Source organism: Oryx dammah, unplaced genomic scaffold (genome assembly GCF_014754425.2).
Source record: "Oryx dammah isolate SB20612 unplaced genomic scaffold, SCBI_Odam_1.1 HiC_scaffold_10, whole genome shotgun sequence".
Classification (NCBI taxonomy): Eukaryota; Metazoa; Chordata; class Mammalia; order Artiodactyla; family Bovidae; genus Oryx; species Oryx dammah.
Window position 1 is genome coordinate 50,384,192 of NW_024070194.1, and position 16,458 is coordinate 50,400,649.

The 16,458-nt window shown below is 43.4% G+C and overlaps 1 protein-coding gene and 1 non-coding gene across 7 annotated transcripts in view; both read left to right on the forward strand.

Moving 5' to 3' along the window:
• The window catches only part of NSUN6 (NOP2/Sun RNA methyltransferase 6), an 83,237-nt gene that overhangs the window by 57,054 nt on the left and 9,725 nt on the right, over positions 1–16,458 (forward strand). For all 6 annotated transcript variants that reach the window (XM_040248078.1, XM_040248080.1, XM_040248079.1 and 3 more), the window contains 2 exons: positions 8,264–8,412; positions 14,838–14,963. In XM_040248078.1, the coding sequence (XP_040104012.1) occupies positions 8,264–8,412; positions 14,838–14,963 (275 nt within the window). The remainder of the gene's footprint in view (positions 1–8,263; positions 8,413–14,837; positions 14,964–16,458) is intronic.
• TRNAW-CCA lies at positions 3,299–3,370 on the forward strand. The gene has a single exon. It is a non-coding gene; the product is annotated as a tRNA-Trp (tRNA).

Below are 16,458 nucleotides of genomic sequence, written 5' to 3' on the forward strand. Positions count from 1 at the left end.
TGTGTTTTCATTCACATTGGAGCATTTTGTGATATATACCTGTCTATTTATTTGAGCTATGGTTATTTAGGAGCATGTTTTAAAATTTTCACATACTTGGAATTTCCTAAATTTCATTCTGTTAATAACTTTTATTTTCATTTCCTTTCAGTGGGAGAACAAATATTGTATGAGTTTAACCTTTGTTAAATTTGTTGAGCTTTGTAGTATGACCTTGCCTATGGTTTATCCTAGAAAATGATCCCCGTGCACTGGAGAGGAGTACGTATTCTACTGTTACATAGGGTTTTCTGTGGGAAAACCTATCTGGTGGGTCTAGTTGGTTTATAATGTTGAAAGTGTTCTTTCCTTTTTGGTCTTCTGCTTCTTTGTTCTTTTCATTAGTAGTGGTTCTGTTTTTAATTTTTTTTTTTTTTTTTTTGAGGAACCTTTATACTGTTTTCCATCATGGTTGCATGAGTTTATATTCCCACCAACAGTGTAGGAGGGCTCCCTTTCCTCCACATCCTTGCCAACATTTGTTACTTGTTGTCTTTTTAACTATAGCCATTCTTCCCTGGTGGCTCAGTAGTAAAGAATCCACCTGGAATACTGGAGACTTAAGTTCAATCCCTGGGTTGGGAAGATCCCCTGGAGAAAGGAAGGGCAACTCACTCCAATATTCTTGCCTGGAGAATCCCATGGACAGAGGAGTGTGGTGGGCTACAGCCTGTGGGGTCGCAAAGAGCTGGACGTGACTGAAGCAGCTGAGCGTACATGCATTCTGATAGATGTGAGATGATATCTCATGGTAGTTTTTATTTGCATTTGCCTGATTTGTGATGTTGAGCGTCTCTTCATGTGTCTGTTGGCCATCTATTTGTCTTTGGAAAAATGCCTGTTCAGGTTCCCTGCTCATTTATAAAAGAAAAAGATTTATTTATTTATTTTTGGCCACGCTGGATCTTCACTACTGCATGCAGGCTTTTTCATTTGGGGTGAATGGGGGCTACTTTAGTTGCAGTGTGCAGGCTTCTCACTGTGCTGGCTTCTCTCATTGTGGAGCACGGAGTCTAGGGCTTGTGGGTTTCAGTAGCTGTGGCTCATGGGCTCTAGAGCACTGGCTCAGCGGTTGTGGTGCACGGACTTAGTTGCTCTGCAGCATGTGGGATCTCCCTGGATCAGGGTTCAAATCTGTGTCCCCTGCATTGGCAGGTGGGTTCTTAACCATCGGATCACCAGGGAAGTCCTCTGCTCAATTTTTTAATTGAGTGGCTTCTGGTTTTTTGATACTGAGTTTTATGAGTTCATTGTGTACTTTGGATTTTAACCCTTATGAGACGGCTCGTTTACTCCAGTGGGTTGTCTTTTCATTTTGTTGGTAGTTTTTTCTGTGCCAGTAGCTTTTAGGTTTGATTAGGTCCCATTTGTTTATTTTGGCTTTTGTTTTCCTTGGCTGAGGTGAAACAAAATTGCTAAGCTAAACTAAGTCACTTCAGTCGTGTCCGACTCTGTGCGATCCCATAGACGGCAGCCCACCAGGTCCCCCCGTCCCTGGGATTCTCCAGGCAAGAACACTAGAGTGGGTTGCCATTTCCTTCTCCATAAAAGAGTGTACTTTGAGTTTTTTAAAAAATATGCAGTGTGAGAAAATGTTCTGACTTCATTCTTTTGGATGTTGTTGTCCAGTTTTCCCAAAATCACTTATTGAAAACTTTCTTTTTCTTCCTCTGTATATTTTAGCCTTCTTTGCCATAAGTTCATTGACCGTAAGTGCACGGGTTTATTTCTGGATTCTCCACAAAGTTTAGGGGAGAGGCTCCCTGGAGCCAGCATTCAAAACTCCAAGGAAAGGGGTGTTGCCTAGCTGCTACTCAGGATTCAGCGCAGGTGATCTCAGGTAGCTGGAACTTGCTGCTTGAGGTAGGGGCCCTCTATTCGCTTTGTGATACTTAAGGGAGAAAGCTGGAAACTGTAGCTACTGAGGCAAAGGGCTGTGCCTGGGGTTGTTTAGACAGAAACAACAAGCCTTCTGGAAGGATCATCTCCTGTCGTCTACCCTTCTTATTGTCCATCCTCTATCCACCTTCATTGCTTCTCTGCCTCCTGTTGGTGAGTCTTGAAATCAGCAGGCAAAGAAGTATCGTAGTTCAGAGTTCCCACCTCAGCATCACAGCAGAATAGAAATGGGTTAACTTGGAGCTCAGGAAAATAGAGCTTAATTACTAGCATATTTGGAGCAGAACTTGAAATAGGTTCAAATGTCTATACAAATTTAGCATATGATAAAATTAGCATTTCAAACCTAGAGGGAAGAGTAAATTTGTCAATAAATGGTTCTGAGATGATTTTTTTTTTGCACAGTGGGGGGAAAGGATTATACACAAAAGTAACTTCAACATGGATTAAAGCTTACTGTCAGGAATTAAGCTGGGATGGTAACAAGAAGCAGATATAGATGAATGTTGATTTGATTTCATAAGGGGGAAGATTCTGAAGCATGAAAGCAAACGTAGAACTCAGCAAAGAAAAAGATAAATTTAATACCTAACTTTTATGTATGTTAAAAAACCTATGGCAGATGGCAAATTGTGGAGAATATTTCTAAAATATTTAAGAAAGATGAGATTAATATCCTTGATGTACAAAGAGCTCTTCTGAACAAATTGATGAGAAAATGGTAACTTCCAGTGGAAAGGAAACAAAGACAGTGTGACCATAAAATGAAGAAAAAAAAAAGTCTATAACATAATTACACTCACGCTACTGGTAGTGTAAATCGGCATATCTTTCAAGAGGATTTTATCAGTATGTACTAACACATTATTGACCAGGGAATTTTTGTAGAAACTAATGCCTGTGGCCAGCAATTTGTTAAGTTTCTGGTCAATAACATTCAGGTAACAAAAGATGAATTAATAAGTCTTTGGTCAATAAGTTGTTAAGAAATTTAAAAATAATTGCTTACCTTGATAAGATATTTCTTTGGAGGCAGTTGTAAGCAAGCAAGGATGGTTGTAGATAGAGAAAAGTTAAATTGATAAGAGCTTGTGTCTAATAGTTTTGCAATCAGAGAAAAGCAGAAGGTTCTTTTGGGATGTGACTTGAAACCTTGCAATGGGTGCTATAGGAAACCAGCTAACTTAGTGTAAAATCAGTTAGTGGTAATATCTTACAGTTAGGGAGCATAAGCAGACCCATCTGGTTTCATGACTTTCTCCAAGTAACACTAAACAGATGAGAAGTTACAGTGGAGAAAGTTATGTAAGTGAAGGCAAAGGGAAACCCGTGGGAGATCAGATTTGGGGATATGTAGACTTCCCTGGTAGCTCAGACGGTAAAGCGTCTGCCTCCAATGCAGGAGACCCAGGTTCGATCCCTGGGTCGGGAAGATCCCCTGGAGAAGGAAATGGCAACCCACTCCAGTACTCTTGCCTGGAAGAGCCCATGGACTGAGGAGCCTGGTAGGCTATAGTCCATGGGGTTGCAAAGAGTCAGACACGACTGAGTGACTTCACTTCACTTCACTTCACACTTGTTCTAGAGCACAGCCTTGCTCATGGCTACAGTAGTGAGGAGACTGAGGAATTGTACCACTGATACGTTTGACTAGAACCTGAAAGGTACCCTCTCTTTCTGGGGCTGTCTGCAGATTTCCTAAGAAAACATCAGCCCTTAGAATGACTAGAATTAATTTCAGGTCCTAGCTCTGAGGAAGTGTGGCTTCTGACATTGAGGGTGCTAAGTCTCACTTGATTAAACTTTGCTTGTGCTATATCAGTTTATTCAGTAACCTGTTTTTACATGTAAATCAATCAGCTTAACCAGCGACTTGGTTGAATGGGGAAATTGTTTCTTATTATTTTCTATTCTAGATGATGATCTTGAATTCCTGATGATTGCATCTGCCTCAGGAATTTTCTGTGTTAATAGGGCAGAGAGCAAATAAGTTAAAAAAAAAAAAAAAACTTTTACAGGAGGACTTCCATAGTAGCTTAGCTGGTAAAGAATCTGCCTTTAATGCAGGAGATCCCGATTCGATTCCTGGATTGGGAAGATCCCCTGGAGAAGGGATAGGCACCCACTCTAGTATTCTTGGGCTTCTCTGTTGGCTCAGATGGTAAAAAATCCACCTGCAATGTGGGAGACCTGGGTTTAACTCCTGGGTCATGGAGGGAGGGCATGGCAACCCACTCCAGTATTTTTGCCTAGAGAGTCCCTATGAACAGAGGAGCCTGGAGGGCTACAGTCCATGGGGTTGCAAAGAGTCGGATACCACTGAGTGACTAAGCACAGCACACAGAGTTCCTTTACAAAGTTGCATTAGTTTTAGGTGTACTAAAACTGAGTGATTCAGTTATACAGATACATATACCCAACCTTTATAAAGATTTTTTTCCCATATAGGGCATTACAGAGTACTGAGTTCCCTATGCTACACAATAGCACCTTGTTAGTTAGTGATATAAATAGTAGTATGTATATGTCAATATCATTCTTCCAATTTATCCCTCCTACCTTATCCCCTAGTAACCGTGAGTTTGTTTCCTTTCACATCTGTAACACTACTTGTGTTTTGTAACTAAGTTCATTAGTATGCATTTTTTTTTTTTGGATCCCACATATAAGCAATATCATATTTGTCTTTCTGGGTCTAACTTGTTACTTCACTCAGTATGACAGTCTCTAGGCCCATTCCTGTAAATGGCATAATTTTGTTCTTTTTTATGGCTGAGTAATATTCCATTGCATATAGGTACCGCATCTTCTTTACCCATTCCTCTGCTGATGAACATTTAGGTTGCTTCCATGTCTTGTCTGTTGTAAAGAGTGCTGTGATGAACATTGAGGTGGTGCACATACCTTTTGGAATTATGGTTTTCTGCAGCTATATGCCGATGAGTGGGATTGCTGGGTCATATGGTGGTTCTATTTTTAGTCTTTTAAGGAACCTCCATACTGTTCTCAGTATTGGCTGTACCAATTTACGTTCCCACCAACAGGGAAGGGGGTGTCCCTTTTTTTCCATGCCTTCTCCAGCATTTATTGTTTGTAGATTTTTTTATGATGGGCATTCAGACTGGTTTGAGGTGATACCTCACTGCAGTTTTGATTTGTGTTTCTCTAATAATGAGTGAGCCATGTTGACCATCTTTTTGGCTATTGTATGTCTTCTTTGGAGAAATGTCTTTTTAGGTCTTCTGCTCATATTTTAGTTGGGTTGTTTGTTTGTTTTTAATATTGAGCTACATGAGCTGTTTGTATATTTTCACAATTAATCCCTTGTCAGTTGCTTTGTTTGCAAATATTGTCTCCCATTATGAGGGCTGTGTTTTGTTTATGGTTTCCTTTGGTATGCAAAAGCTTTTAAGTTTATTTAGGTCCCACTTGTTTATCTTTGTTTTTATTTTCATTACTCTAGGAGGTGGATTGAAAAAGATATTGCTGCAATTTATGTCAAAGAGTGTTCTGCTTATGTTTTCCTCTATGAGTTTTATAGTGCCTGGCCTTACATTTAGGTCTTGGATCCATTTTGAGTTTATTTTTGTGTCTGGTGTTAGGGAAGTGTTCTAACTTCATTCTTTTACATGTAAGTGGCTGGTTTTCCCAGCACCACTAATTGAAGTGGCTGTCTTTTCTTCATTGTATACTCTTGCCTCTTTTATTACAGATTAGGTGACCATAGGGGTGTGGGTTTATCTCTAGACTTTCTGTCTTGTTCCATTAATTTATATTTCAGGTTTTTGTTCCAGTGTCATACTGTTTTGATGACTATAGCTTTGTAGTATAGTCTGAAGCCAGGGCCTTCCTGCTGTTTTTCTTTCTGAAGATTGCTTTGGCTATTCAGGGTCTTTTTTGTTTTTATATAGATTATAAAATTTTTTGTTCTAGTTCTGTGAAAAATGTCATTGGTAATTTGATAGGAATTACATTAAATCTGCAGGTTGCTTTGGGAAGTATAGTCATTTCACAGTATTGATTCTTCCAAGAACATGGTGTATGTTTTCATTTGTTTGTGTCGTCTCTGATTTTGTTCATCAGTATCCTATAGTTTCTGAATACAGGTCTGCTTCATTAGGTAGATGTATTCCTAGGTATTCTACTCTTTTTGATGTGCTGGTAAATGAGATTGTGTCCTTAATGTCTATTTCTGATCTTTCATTGTTAGTGTATAAGAATGCAAGTGATTTCTTCTGTATATGTGAGATGTACACGCTGCTGTATTTATTTATCTTTGGCTGCACTGGGTCTTCCTTGCTGCACGTGGGCTCTGTGTAATTGCCGAGAGCAGGGGCTACTCTCTAGCTGCAGTGCACAGGCGACTCATTGTGGTGGCTTCTCTCGTTGTGGAGCACAGGCTCTAGGTGTGCGGGCTTCAGTAGTGCAGCACGCAGACTCAAGCAGTTGCAGCTTGCTGGCCCTAGAGCATGGAGTCTTCAGTAGTTGTGGCAGACAGGCTTAGTTGCTCTGTAGCGTGTGGAGTCTTCCCAGACCAGGGATCAAACTCACGTCCCCTGCATTGGCAGGCAGATTCTTATCCACTGTGCCACAAAGGAAGTCCAAGAATGCAAGAGATTTCTGTGTATTACTTTGGTATCCTGCAGCTTTACTGAATTCATTGATGAGCTCTAGTAGCTTTCTGGTGGGATCTTTAGAATTTTTTTATGTATAGTATGTCATCTGCAAATAGTGTCAGTCATACTTCTTTTCCAATTTGGATTCTTTTATTTCTTTTTCCTCTCTGCTTGCAATGGCTAGGACTTCCAAAACTATGCTGAATAATAGTGGCGAGGGTGGACATCTTTCTTTTGTTCCTGATCTTAGTGGAAAAGATTTCAGTTTTTCACCGTTGAGTTTGATGTTTGTTGTGGGTTTGTCATATATGACCTTTCTCATGTTGAGTTATGTTCCCTCTGTGCCCACTTTCTGGAGAGTTTTTCTCATAAATGAGTGTTGAATTTTGTTGAAAGCTTTTTCTGTATCTGTAGAGATGATCATATGGTTTTATTCTTAAATTTTTTAATGTTATATATCACACTGATTGATCTGTGGATATTGACAAGTCTTTATTTCCCTGGGATAAATCCCACTTGATCATGGTGTATGATCCTTTTACTGTGTTGTTGGATTTGGCTCGCTAATATTTTGTTGAGGATTTTTGCATCTGTATTCATCAGTGATATTGGCCTGTAATTGTCTCTTTTCTTGGTATGTTTGTCTGAAGGGGAGAAGGAAATGGCAACCCACTCCACTTCTTGCCTGGAAAATCCCATGGACAGAGAAGCCTAACCAGCTACAGTGCATGGGGTTGCAAAGAGTCAGACACAGCTGAGCGACTTTCACACACATCTTGCTTTCAGGTGGCTCAGATGATAAAGAATCCACCTGCCAATGCAGGAGACCCAGGTTCCATCCTTGGATCGAGAAGATCCCCTGGAGAAGGGAATGGCTGTCCACTCCAGTATTCTTGCCTGGAAAACCCCATGGGCAGAGGAGCCTGGTGGACTACAGTCCATGAGGTCACAAAGAGTCGAACACAACTGAGTGACTTAACACTTGTCTAATGGTGGCCTCATAGACTGAACTTGGAAAGTGTTCCTTCCTCTGCAGTTTTGGGGAAGATTTTCAGGAGTGATGTCAGCTCTTCTGTAAATATTTAATAGAATTCACCTATGAAGCCATCTGGTTCTGGACTTTTTTGTTTGTTGGAAGATTTTTAATTATACTTTCAATTTAATTACTTGCGATTGGTCTGTTCTTATTTTCTGCCTCTTCCTGGTTCAGTCTTGAACCCGTGGCTGCTAGAGCCAGACCTGTCCCAGCTGCAGGAGCAGTTTTGGATGTTTTGTAGGTGCTGAGTTTAGGAAGCTGTCAACAGAGATGTGACTTCGCAGTTTGAGCAGCTGTGAGGAGGGATTTCAGCTCTTCCTTCTTACTCACACAGCCCCTGAGGTTCAGCTGTGGTTTCAGCCCATCTTCTGGGCAAATGTCTTAGTTAGGGGAGCTATTCGTGCCCTCCTGGGACGCCGTGGGCAGGTCCTAGCACCTGCTGATAGGTTTCCCAGTGTGCGTGTGTGTGTGTGTGGGGGTGGTATTTGCGCCCTCATAGGACAGAAGGGTGAGTTCTGGCACTCACTGATGGGTTTCCTAGTTGCAGAAGCTCTCTTTGCCACCCCCCACCCCCAGGACAGCGTGGAAAGATCCTGGAGCCCTCTGGTGGAATTCCTAGAGTGCTGGAGCTGTCTGTGCCCTTCCACAAATATGTTTATAATTTTCTTTACAGGAGAACCTCCATTCTTACCAGAATCGTTTGACCGAATTCTTCTCGATGCTCCCTGCAGTGGAATGGGACAGAGGCCAAACATGGCATGTACTTGGACTTTGAAAGAAGTGATGTCCTACCAACCGTTACAGCGAAAACTCTTCACTGTGGTATGTGATGCTACTTTGTTGTGGAAGAAAGGTGACCTAGTTTGATATTTTAAAGACTGAGAGCAGTTTTCATAGCAACATTATTCACAGTAATTAAAATGTGGGAAAAACCCATGTGTCCATCAGTAGATGAATGGATAAGTAAAATGTGGTTTGTACAAACAATGAAATTTTAGCCAGCCTTGGAAAGGAATGAAATTCTGATGCGTGCTACAACATGGATGAATTTTGAACATATTATGCTGAGTTATATAAGCCAGACACAAAAGGACCAAATGGTGTATGTGATTCATTTATATAGTGTCTAGAAAAGGCAAATTCATAGAGACAGAAAGTAGAATATAGGTTACCGGAGGCTGAAGGAGCAGGAGGACAAATCAGGAGTTAATGTTTCGTGGTTCAGAGTTTCAGTTTGGAAGAGTTCAGGCGATGGATAACGGTGATGGTTGTACAGCAGTGTGAATATATTAATTAATACTTAATGCCATTGAATTTTACACTTAAAAATGGTTAAAGTGGTGGGTTTTATGTATGCCACACACAGAGAGTACCAGAGACCTAGTCTTCCTTCATGCTGACCCATTTTGTCATTGCAGGCAGTAGTAGAATTTCTTCTCTGAGACATTGAATGAATTTGAAACATGCTGCTTTATCTTAAAAGTAGAGGGTTGTTAACATAGAGTTACTAACTGATGCAGAACATTTGGATATAAAATAAAATACTTTTGAGTCTTCCCTGGTAGTCCAGTGGTTAAGACTGTGCTTGCACTGCAGGGGGGCACAGGTCGATCTCTGAATGGGGAATTACGGTTCCTGGTGTCATGTGGCATGGCAAAAATAATTAGATAAATAGATAAATAAATAGCTTTTTAATAGACTTCCTAATCATCTTAGTGAAGTAAAGGTGGGAAATCCAACAGAGGTGAACTCACTCATGAAATTGGGACGTGACAGCGTCCAGTGTAGGATGTAGAAGGACCAGGCAAACTTAGCAAGTCAGACTGGTCTCCGGGATGTCTCACAGGAGGCCCTGATAAAACACGTGAGAATTTCTCTCAGCCTTGCAAACATGATTTCATGGATTTCCCAGGATGCAGGCAGCATTGGATCGAAGACGGCCCCGCCATTTCCTCTCCGCTCTCTAATTATAAACATACAGGCCATAGCAACAGCGGACATGCTCCGATGGTTCCCCCTCTGAAGTTGTCTTTGAGTGCCTTTCTCTTCTCCTTTCCTACCCGAAAGTGGCGCTGGGAGTGGACCGTTTCAGCTTTTTCTTCTATACGGTCTTGAGAGAACACATCCTGGAAGTTGAAACAGCAAGCAGAAGCAGCAGCTTTGCTTATAGCTACAACCCACTTTGACGTTTGGGTAAAATTTTGTTGCTCCTGTTGAGTCGCTGTCATATATGGCTCTTTGGGACCTCATGGACTATAGCCTGCCAGACTCCTCTGTCCATGGCATTTCCCAGGCAAGAATACTGGAGTGGGTAGCCGTTTCCTTCCCCAGGGGATCTTCTTGACCCAGTGATCAGATCTGCGTCTCCTGCGTTGGCAAGCAGATTCTTGACCGCTCAGCCACCAGGGAAGGCCGAGGATAAAAAATTAGGACCCTGTTTTAAGAGACGTGGCTTTTTGTTTGTTTCAGCTCATTTAGGCATTTTAAGAGGCCGTTTGGGAGGAGATGTGTTGGTCTTAGTGACAAGGAGCAGCTGACCGTGTGCAAGAGAGAGTAAAATCCAGCACATGAGCCTTTGGGTGAGGGTGGGGGTTGAGACTGTGGATACGTGTCTCCGCATCAGTTACTCTGGATACTTGGGTTTCATGATTGAGAAATGGGGAGGATGCCTCCACCTGATGGGGTTGCCTCATTGGAGACAGTAACCATTCTTCTGGCAGTGATAAGATTTGTTGAGAAAAGCTATGTAATAGGCTCAAACAGCAGCTGGCAAGGTTTAAATTTTGATCAGCCTACTATGGTTAAGAGATATTAGTATATGCTTTTATTTTTTTAAGATTTTCATTAATATTTTTTAAAAATTTAGGGATTTGAAAAAAGAAGCTTTAATTATTTGGGACAGGCTCATTTTCATATTACACTTTATTTCTTGAACAAATACTTATTGGGCAGCTCCTGTATGCTATAGTGCTAGGTGCTGATGATATGATAGTTAACCCTTGCCCTTTTACATGAGGTTTCTTTTATTTTTTTTCCAACTAAAGTAATTTATTTATTCTTTTGGTCCATAGATGACATAATTATAGACAAGTTTTGATACATAAGAAAACCCTTCTGTCCACCTCTGTTTGCTAAATGAATTATCACAGTAATTTTCACAATTTTTAACAGAATACACAGTTTTCTTGGACTGAAGCAATTGCAAGAGCACATTGGTACTGGTCTGTTACAGCTTACGTGGGGTTTCTATTATAACTGGTACTGTACTGTGCAAGTCGCTTCAGTTGTGTCCAACTCTTTGCAACACCATGGAGTCAAGCCTGCCAGGCTTCTCTGTCCATGGGATTCTCCAGGCAAGGATACTGGTGTGGGTTGCCGTGCCCTCCTCCAGGGGCTCTTCTGACCCAGGGATTGACTCCGCATCGCTTGCATCTCCTGCATTGGCAGGTGGGTTCTTTACCACTAGTGCTACCTGCATTTCTAACTGGGGAGGAATACAAACAGAGAGATGAGTAAGTGACTTTGTGTATCCAAGGAGTGACCCTATGGAGCAAACTGAAGAGAGGAGCTAGGAGTGGGGGCACCCAAAGCGGAAGCAGAGAGACACAGATGATGCATAGAGAGCAAGCCCTGCAGGGAAGGAGCAGGCTCTCCGGGCTGCTGCAGAGGTCCTGAGTCAGGGGTGCCGCACCTGCCAGAACCGCAGAGGCTGGTGGGGCTCAGGCAGGACAAGCCAGGCACACAGAGGGGAAGGCTGCAAGGGGCTGCTGTACATACGTCGGGAGGGCCACTCTGAGGCCGTGAGGTTTGACTCCAAGTGATGACTAGGAATACCGGAAGGGTTTTTTGTTCTGTTGGCTGTCCCATGCATGGTTTCAGTTCCTGACCAGGGATTGAACCCGGGCCCCAGGCGTGAAAGTGCAGAGTCCTTGGCCACCAGGGAACTCCCCAGGGAAGGGTTTTGAGCTGAGAAGAGGCAGTTTTAAAAGCACCACTTGGGTTGCTGTGTTGGGAATAGGTGGGAGGAGGGGAGGGAACAAAGCAGGTGGGAAACAGTTGGAATAATCCAGGTGAAGAAAAATCATGAAACTAGGAGCAGAATGGCAGCAGTGGGAGTTGTGAGACTCCTGGGTCTGTTCTGCAGGTAGAGGCAAGAGGATTTACCTGACAGACAGGAACGTGAGGGAAAGAGGCGTAAAAGATGATCCAGGGTTGGGGCCTGTACCCCAGGAAGGATGGGGGGATCCTTCTCCAGGAGGCTTCAGAGGAAGGTAGGCATTCAGTGTGGGATGGGAAAAATATGGAGAAAGCAGTTGAATATATGGGAACAGAAATCAAAAAGGAGTCTCACCTAAAAATGGTGAATTTTCAACATAAAAAAGGTGAATTTTCAGCATAAAAATGGTCTCTAAACCCATGAAACTGAATGATCATATTTGGGAAAAGTCTTGGTCCAGATAGGCTGAAACAGCTCTGAACTAATGAAATGCATCTGGTCTGGAACATTGTTGTTTTTCAATAATCATATTTTTCTTTGTCTACTTTTTATTTTGTATTGGGGTATAGCCAGTTAACAATGTTGTGATAGTATCAGGTGCGCAGCGAAGGGACTCAGCCATGCATACACACGCATCCATTCTCCCCTAGACTGCCGTCCCATCCTGGCTGCCATATAACATTGAGCAGAGTTCCCTGTGCTGTACAGTAGGTCCTTGTTGATTACTTATATATATAGTTGTTCAGTTGCTCAGTCATGTCCAACTCTTTAATGACTCCACGGACTGCCAGGCTCCTCTGTCCATGGGATTTCTCAGGGGAGAATACTGGGGCTGGTTGCCATTTCCTTCTCCAGGGGATCTTCCTGACCCAGGGATCTAATCCGTGCCTTCTGCCTGGGCAGGTGGATTCTTTACCACTGCTACCTGGGAAGCCCATCTTATGTATAGTATTGTGTGTATATTAATCCCAGTCAGTCAGTCAGTTCAGTCGCTCAGTTGTGTCTTATGCTTTATGACCCCAGGGACTGCAGCACACCAGGCTTCCTTGTCCTTCACTAACTCCCGAAGCTTGCTCAAACTCATGTCCATCGAGTCGGTGATGCCATCCAACCGTCTCATCCTCTGTCGTCCCCTTCTCCTCCTACCTTCAGTCTTTCCCAGCATCAGGGTCTTTTCCAAGGTGTTAATCCCAAACTCCTAATTTATCCCTCCCTTCCACCTTTCCCCTTTGGCGACTGTTTCTGAAATCTGGCGTGTATATATGTGCCCCATCTTTATCCGTTGCTCTGTTGATGTTGCCTCTGTGCCTTGGCTATTGTAAATAGCGCTGCTATGAACACGGGAGTGCCTGTGTCCTTTTTTATTTTATGTTGGAGTACAGTTAACTTACAGTGTTGTGTTTCAGGTGTACAGAAAAGTGAATCAGTTACACATACATCTACGGGTTTCATATTCTTTTCCCATGTAAGTTATTACAGAATATTGATAGGGTTCCTGTGCTACATGGTAGTTGCTGGCTGATTATGTATTTATGTATATCTTAACTCCACCTCCTAGTATATCCCTCCCTGCTGCCTTTTCCCTTTGGTAATCAGAGATTTGCTTTTGTAGTCTGTGAGTCTGTTTCTGTTTTTACGTAAATTCCTTTGTATCATTTTTTTGGATTCCATACATAACTGATGTTGTACGATATTTGTCTTTCTCTGTCAGGCTTATTTCATTTAGTATTGTGGGTGAGCTCAGTATAGCTTCAGGCGTCCTGTCTGCTGATGGGTGGTGAGTCTGTGTGTTCCTGTCTTGCTGGTTGTTTGCCCGGAGATGTTCCAGCACTGTAGGCTGTTGGGCAGGGCCAGGTCTTGGTGCTAAAAGACCTGCTGGAGAGCTTACGCCAATCGGTATTCCCTGGGGTCTCTGCCACCAGTGACCTTGCTCCCGCAGGGAGCCACAGCCAACCCCTGCCTCCCCAGGAGACCCTCCACAACCCACAGGTAGGGCCGGCCGAGGTCCTGTGGAGGCACTGCTTTGCGCTGGGTTCCAGTGCACCTGAAATCTGCGTGTGCCCTCCCGGACTGAAGTCTCCGTTTCCCCCCGTCCTGTGGAGGTCCTGCTTTCAAGCCCTGCTGGTCTTCAAAGCAGATGTCCTGGGGGCTGCTCCTCTCGATGCCAGACCCTTAGGCTGGGGAGCCTGACGTGATGCTCAAAACTTTCACTCTGTGGGAAAACCTCTGCGATATAATTATTTTCTAGTCAGTGGGTCGCCCACCGGTGGGTATGGGATTTATGTTGCAAAAGCGCCCCTCCTGCCGTCTCACTGTGGCCTCCTCCTTGCCTTTGGAAGCAGACTCTCTTTACTGGTAGGTTCCAGCCCTTTCATGTTGGCAGTGGTTTGGCAGTTTGTTGTGGTTTTGGTGTTTTTGTGAGAAGAGAAGTCAGGTCCTCCTCCTCCTCTGTGTTGTCTGGAATCAAGGGGGTGGATGCTTGCTGGCCCTTGTTCCCTCGTTGCGGGTCTGCAGGTGTGGTGGCCGTTGCTTGTTCCCGGGATAGCAGGGGAGTGACAGTGCCCGCTTGCCTGTCTTTCAGCGGTGGCAGTGGCCTGGGCCTGCCTGTGACGCCCTCAGTGGTGTTGGTGGCACGTGCCCACCCCCAGAGCGTGTGACCATCATCCTGGGAACAGGCATGGGGAAGGCAGCTCTTACGGTTTCTCTGCCCCTCTCCTTGGGTGCCTCCCGCCCCCGATGACGGGGCCTTGCCTCTCTGTCAGGCCCTGGCTGCTGCTGCTTGCAGCCTCACTTGCCGCAATACCGCCTCTTCAAGCTGTCCCCATGCAGCCAACCCCGGGCCTCTCCCTGGGACTCTCTCCAAAGCCCGAGCTTTTATACCCAGTCTCCACCTGAACTGGCAGACGGACATCTCAGACTGAGGAGCACGGGGTGGAGGTGCCGGCCTTCTGAGCGGGCCACTCCTCTGGGTGCTGCAGACTGGATGGGTTCTTCCACCGCCAGTGAGGGGACTTGCCAGGGTGCAGGAATCTCTCCTCCTCCATTCACAGCTCTCTTCCTAGGGTGCAGGGCCCGTCCTGATTCCATTCTCTTGCCTTTTTCTTTTGCCCAGTTATGTGGAGGTTTTCTTGTCCCTTCAGAAGGCAGAGGTCTTCTGCCAGCGTTCAGTAGATGTCCTCTGCAAATTATTCCAGTTTCGGATGTTATTTTGCATATGCATTTATATGCATTTCAAATGTGTTGTCTTCAGGCGGTAGAGCTGCTCAAGCCAGGGGGTGTGCTGGTGTACAGCACGTGCACTGTCACCCTGGCAGAAAATGAGGAACAGGTTGCCTGGGCCCTTGAGACGTTTCCCGGCCTTCAGCTTCAGCACCAGGTGAGGACCGTGGCAGCTCTCCTGGGGTAATCCAGTAGGTCACGGAAACATAAGTGTAGTGATAAACCCAGAGAGTTCCGTGAAGGGATACGTCATGTAAAACTCCTGAAACAAATCTTGTGGAGCTCAGGGCGGTTTCTCCGATGAAAGCCGTTCCAGATGGTCCTGGAACATCTGGAATTTTCACATCCTGATCCAGGATTTCCAGGCCTTCACTCTTACTGACCAGAGATATGTTAATATTTATTTTGTTATCCAAATGTTATTGACTGGAGACGTATCAGTACTCACTTACATAATGAATTGTCAGCCACAGGTGTTAATTTCTGCAAAAATCCCCCAGTCAGTAATGTGTTTAAATGACCGTAGAATTCAGGTGGATTTTTGATACATGTTTGACTTGTGGCTCTTGTTCATGTTATTTGGACTTTTGTTTCTAAAACCCTTTTCCCTTCTCTCAGTCCTGTATTTTTCTGGTAGGGGAAATGGTGAGCATTTTTTCTCATGACATATCAAAGCCCAAACAGGCTTTAATAACTGGGATTCAAAAGACTAGCCAAGCGGGGGAAGATAGTGCAGGTTTATCTCTTCCTTTGGTTTCTTAGATAAGATATAGACTATTTTTAAAACTCCCTTGTACTTTCTTTTACTTAGCACTGCCTTTTAGTTCTGGTTTTTTATTAAAATATATTGATGACTAGATTTTTCAGCCCATGATGTTTGAGACTAGGTTTAAATCTGTAGTAATACTCACATTAATTCAGATACATTGAACGTTTAACTTCTGACTTTCCAGGACAGAATTCTAGTAAGTAAGTGGATACGTAACTAGAAAGCAATCTGGAGATGCTTTCTAGACTCAAAAATTAAGATAATTACATTGTAGATGAAAAGAAGATTTGAGAATTCACTCCAATTGTGTGTGTGTGTGTGTGTGTATGCATATATATTCAATGTATACTACAAGAGATGGAACCCCACCATGCGTTAGTAGACAGGAGGTTTTCTGATACAAGCCTAAGAAAATGTATCTTGAGTAACATAGACATTTATCTGTGAAACGGTGCCCTGAGTTAGGCTTGTGCACTTTTTGGAGTAGCGGTTTGCACAGGTCACTCAGTTCCTTATGATTCTTTACTCTCCTCATCAGTGCAGCCTTCGTTTTCTCATCTCTTTAAATGCTCTAGTACATTTAAAAAACAACAAAAAAAGAGAAATTTTTATCATCCAAGTGGTATGGGCCAGAGAGAGGCCTCCCATCAGATGCCTCCTGTCAGCTTTGGGAGGGTTTGACAAATAAAGCTGAGTTTTCATCTCGTGATGTTACTGATAATGATGTTTCACTTACTGAGTGCCCACTGTAAGGCAGGCATGATATCACCTTATTTATTTAAGCCTCAGAACTGAGTATTTTATCTGTTTGGTAGATGAGGAAACAGGTAAGTTACTGTTCTAAAGTCACACAGCTGAGATGTGGCAGAGTTGCACCTGGAAT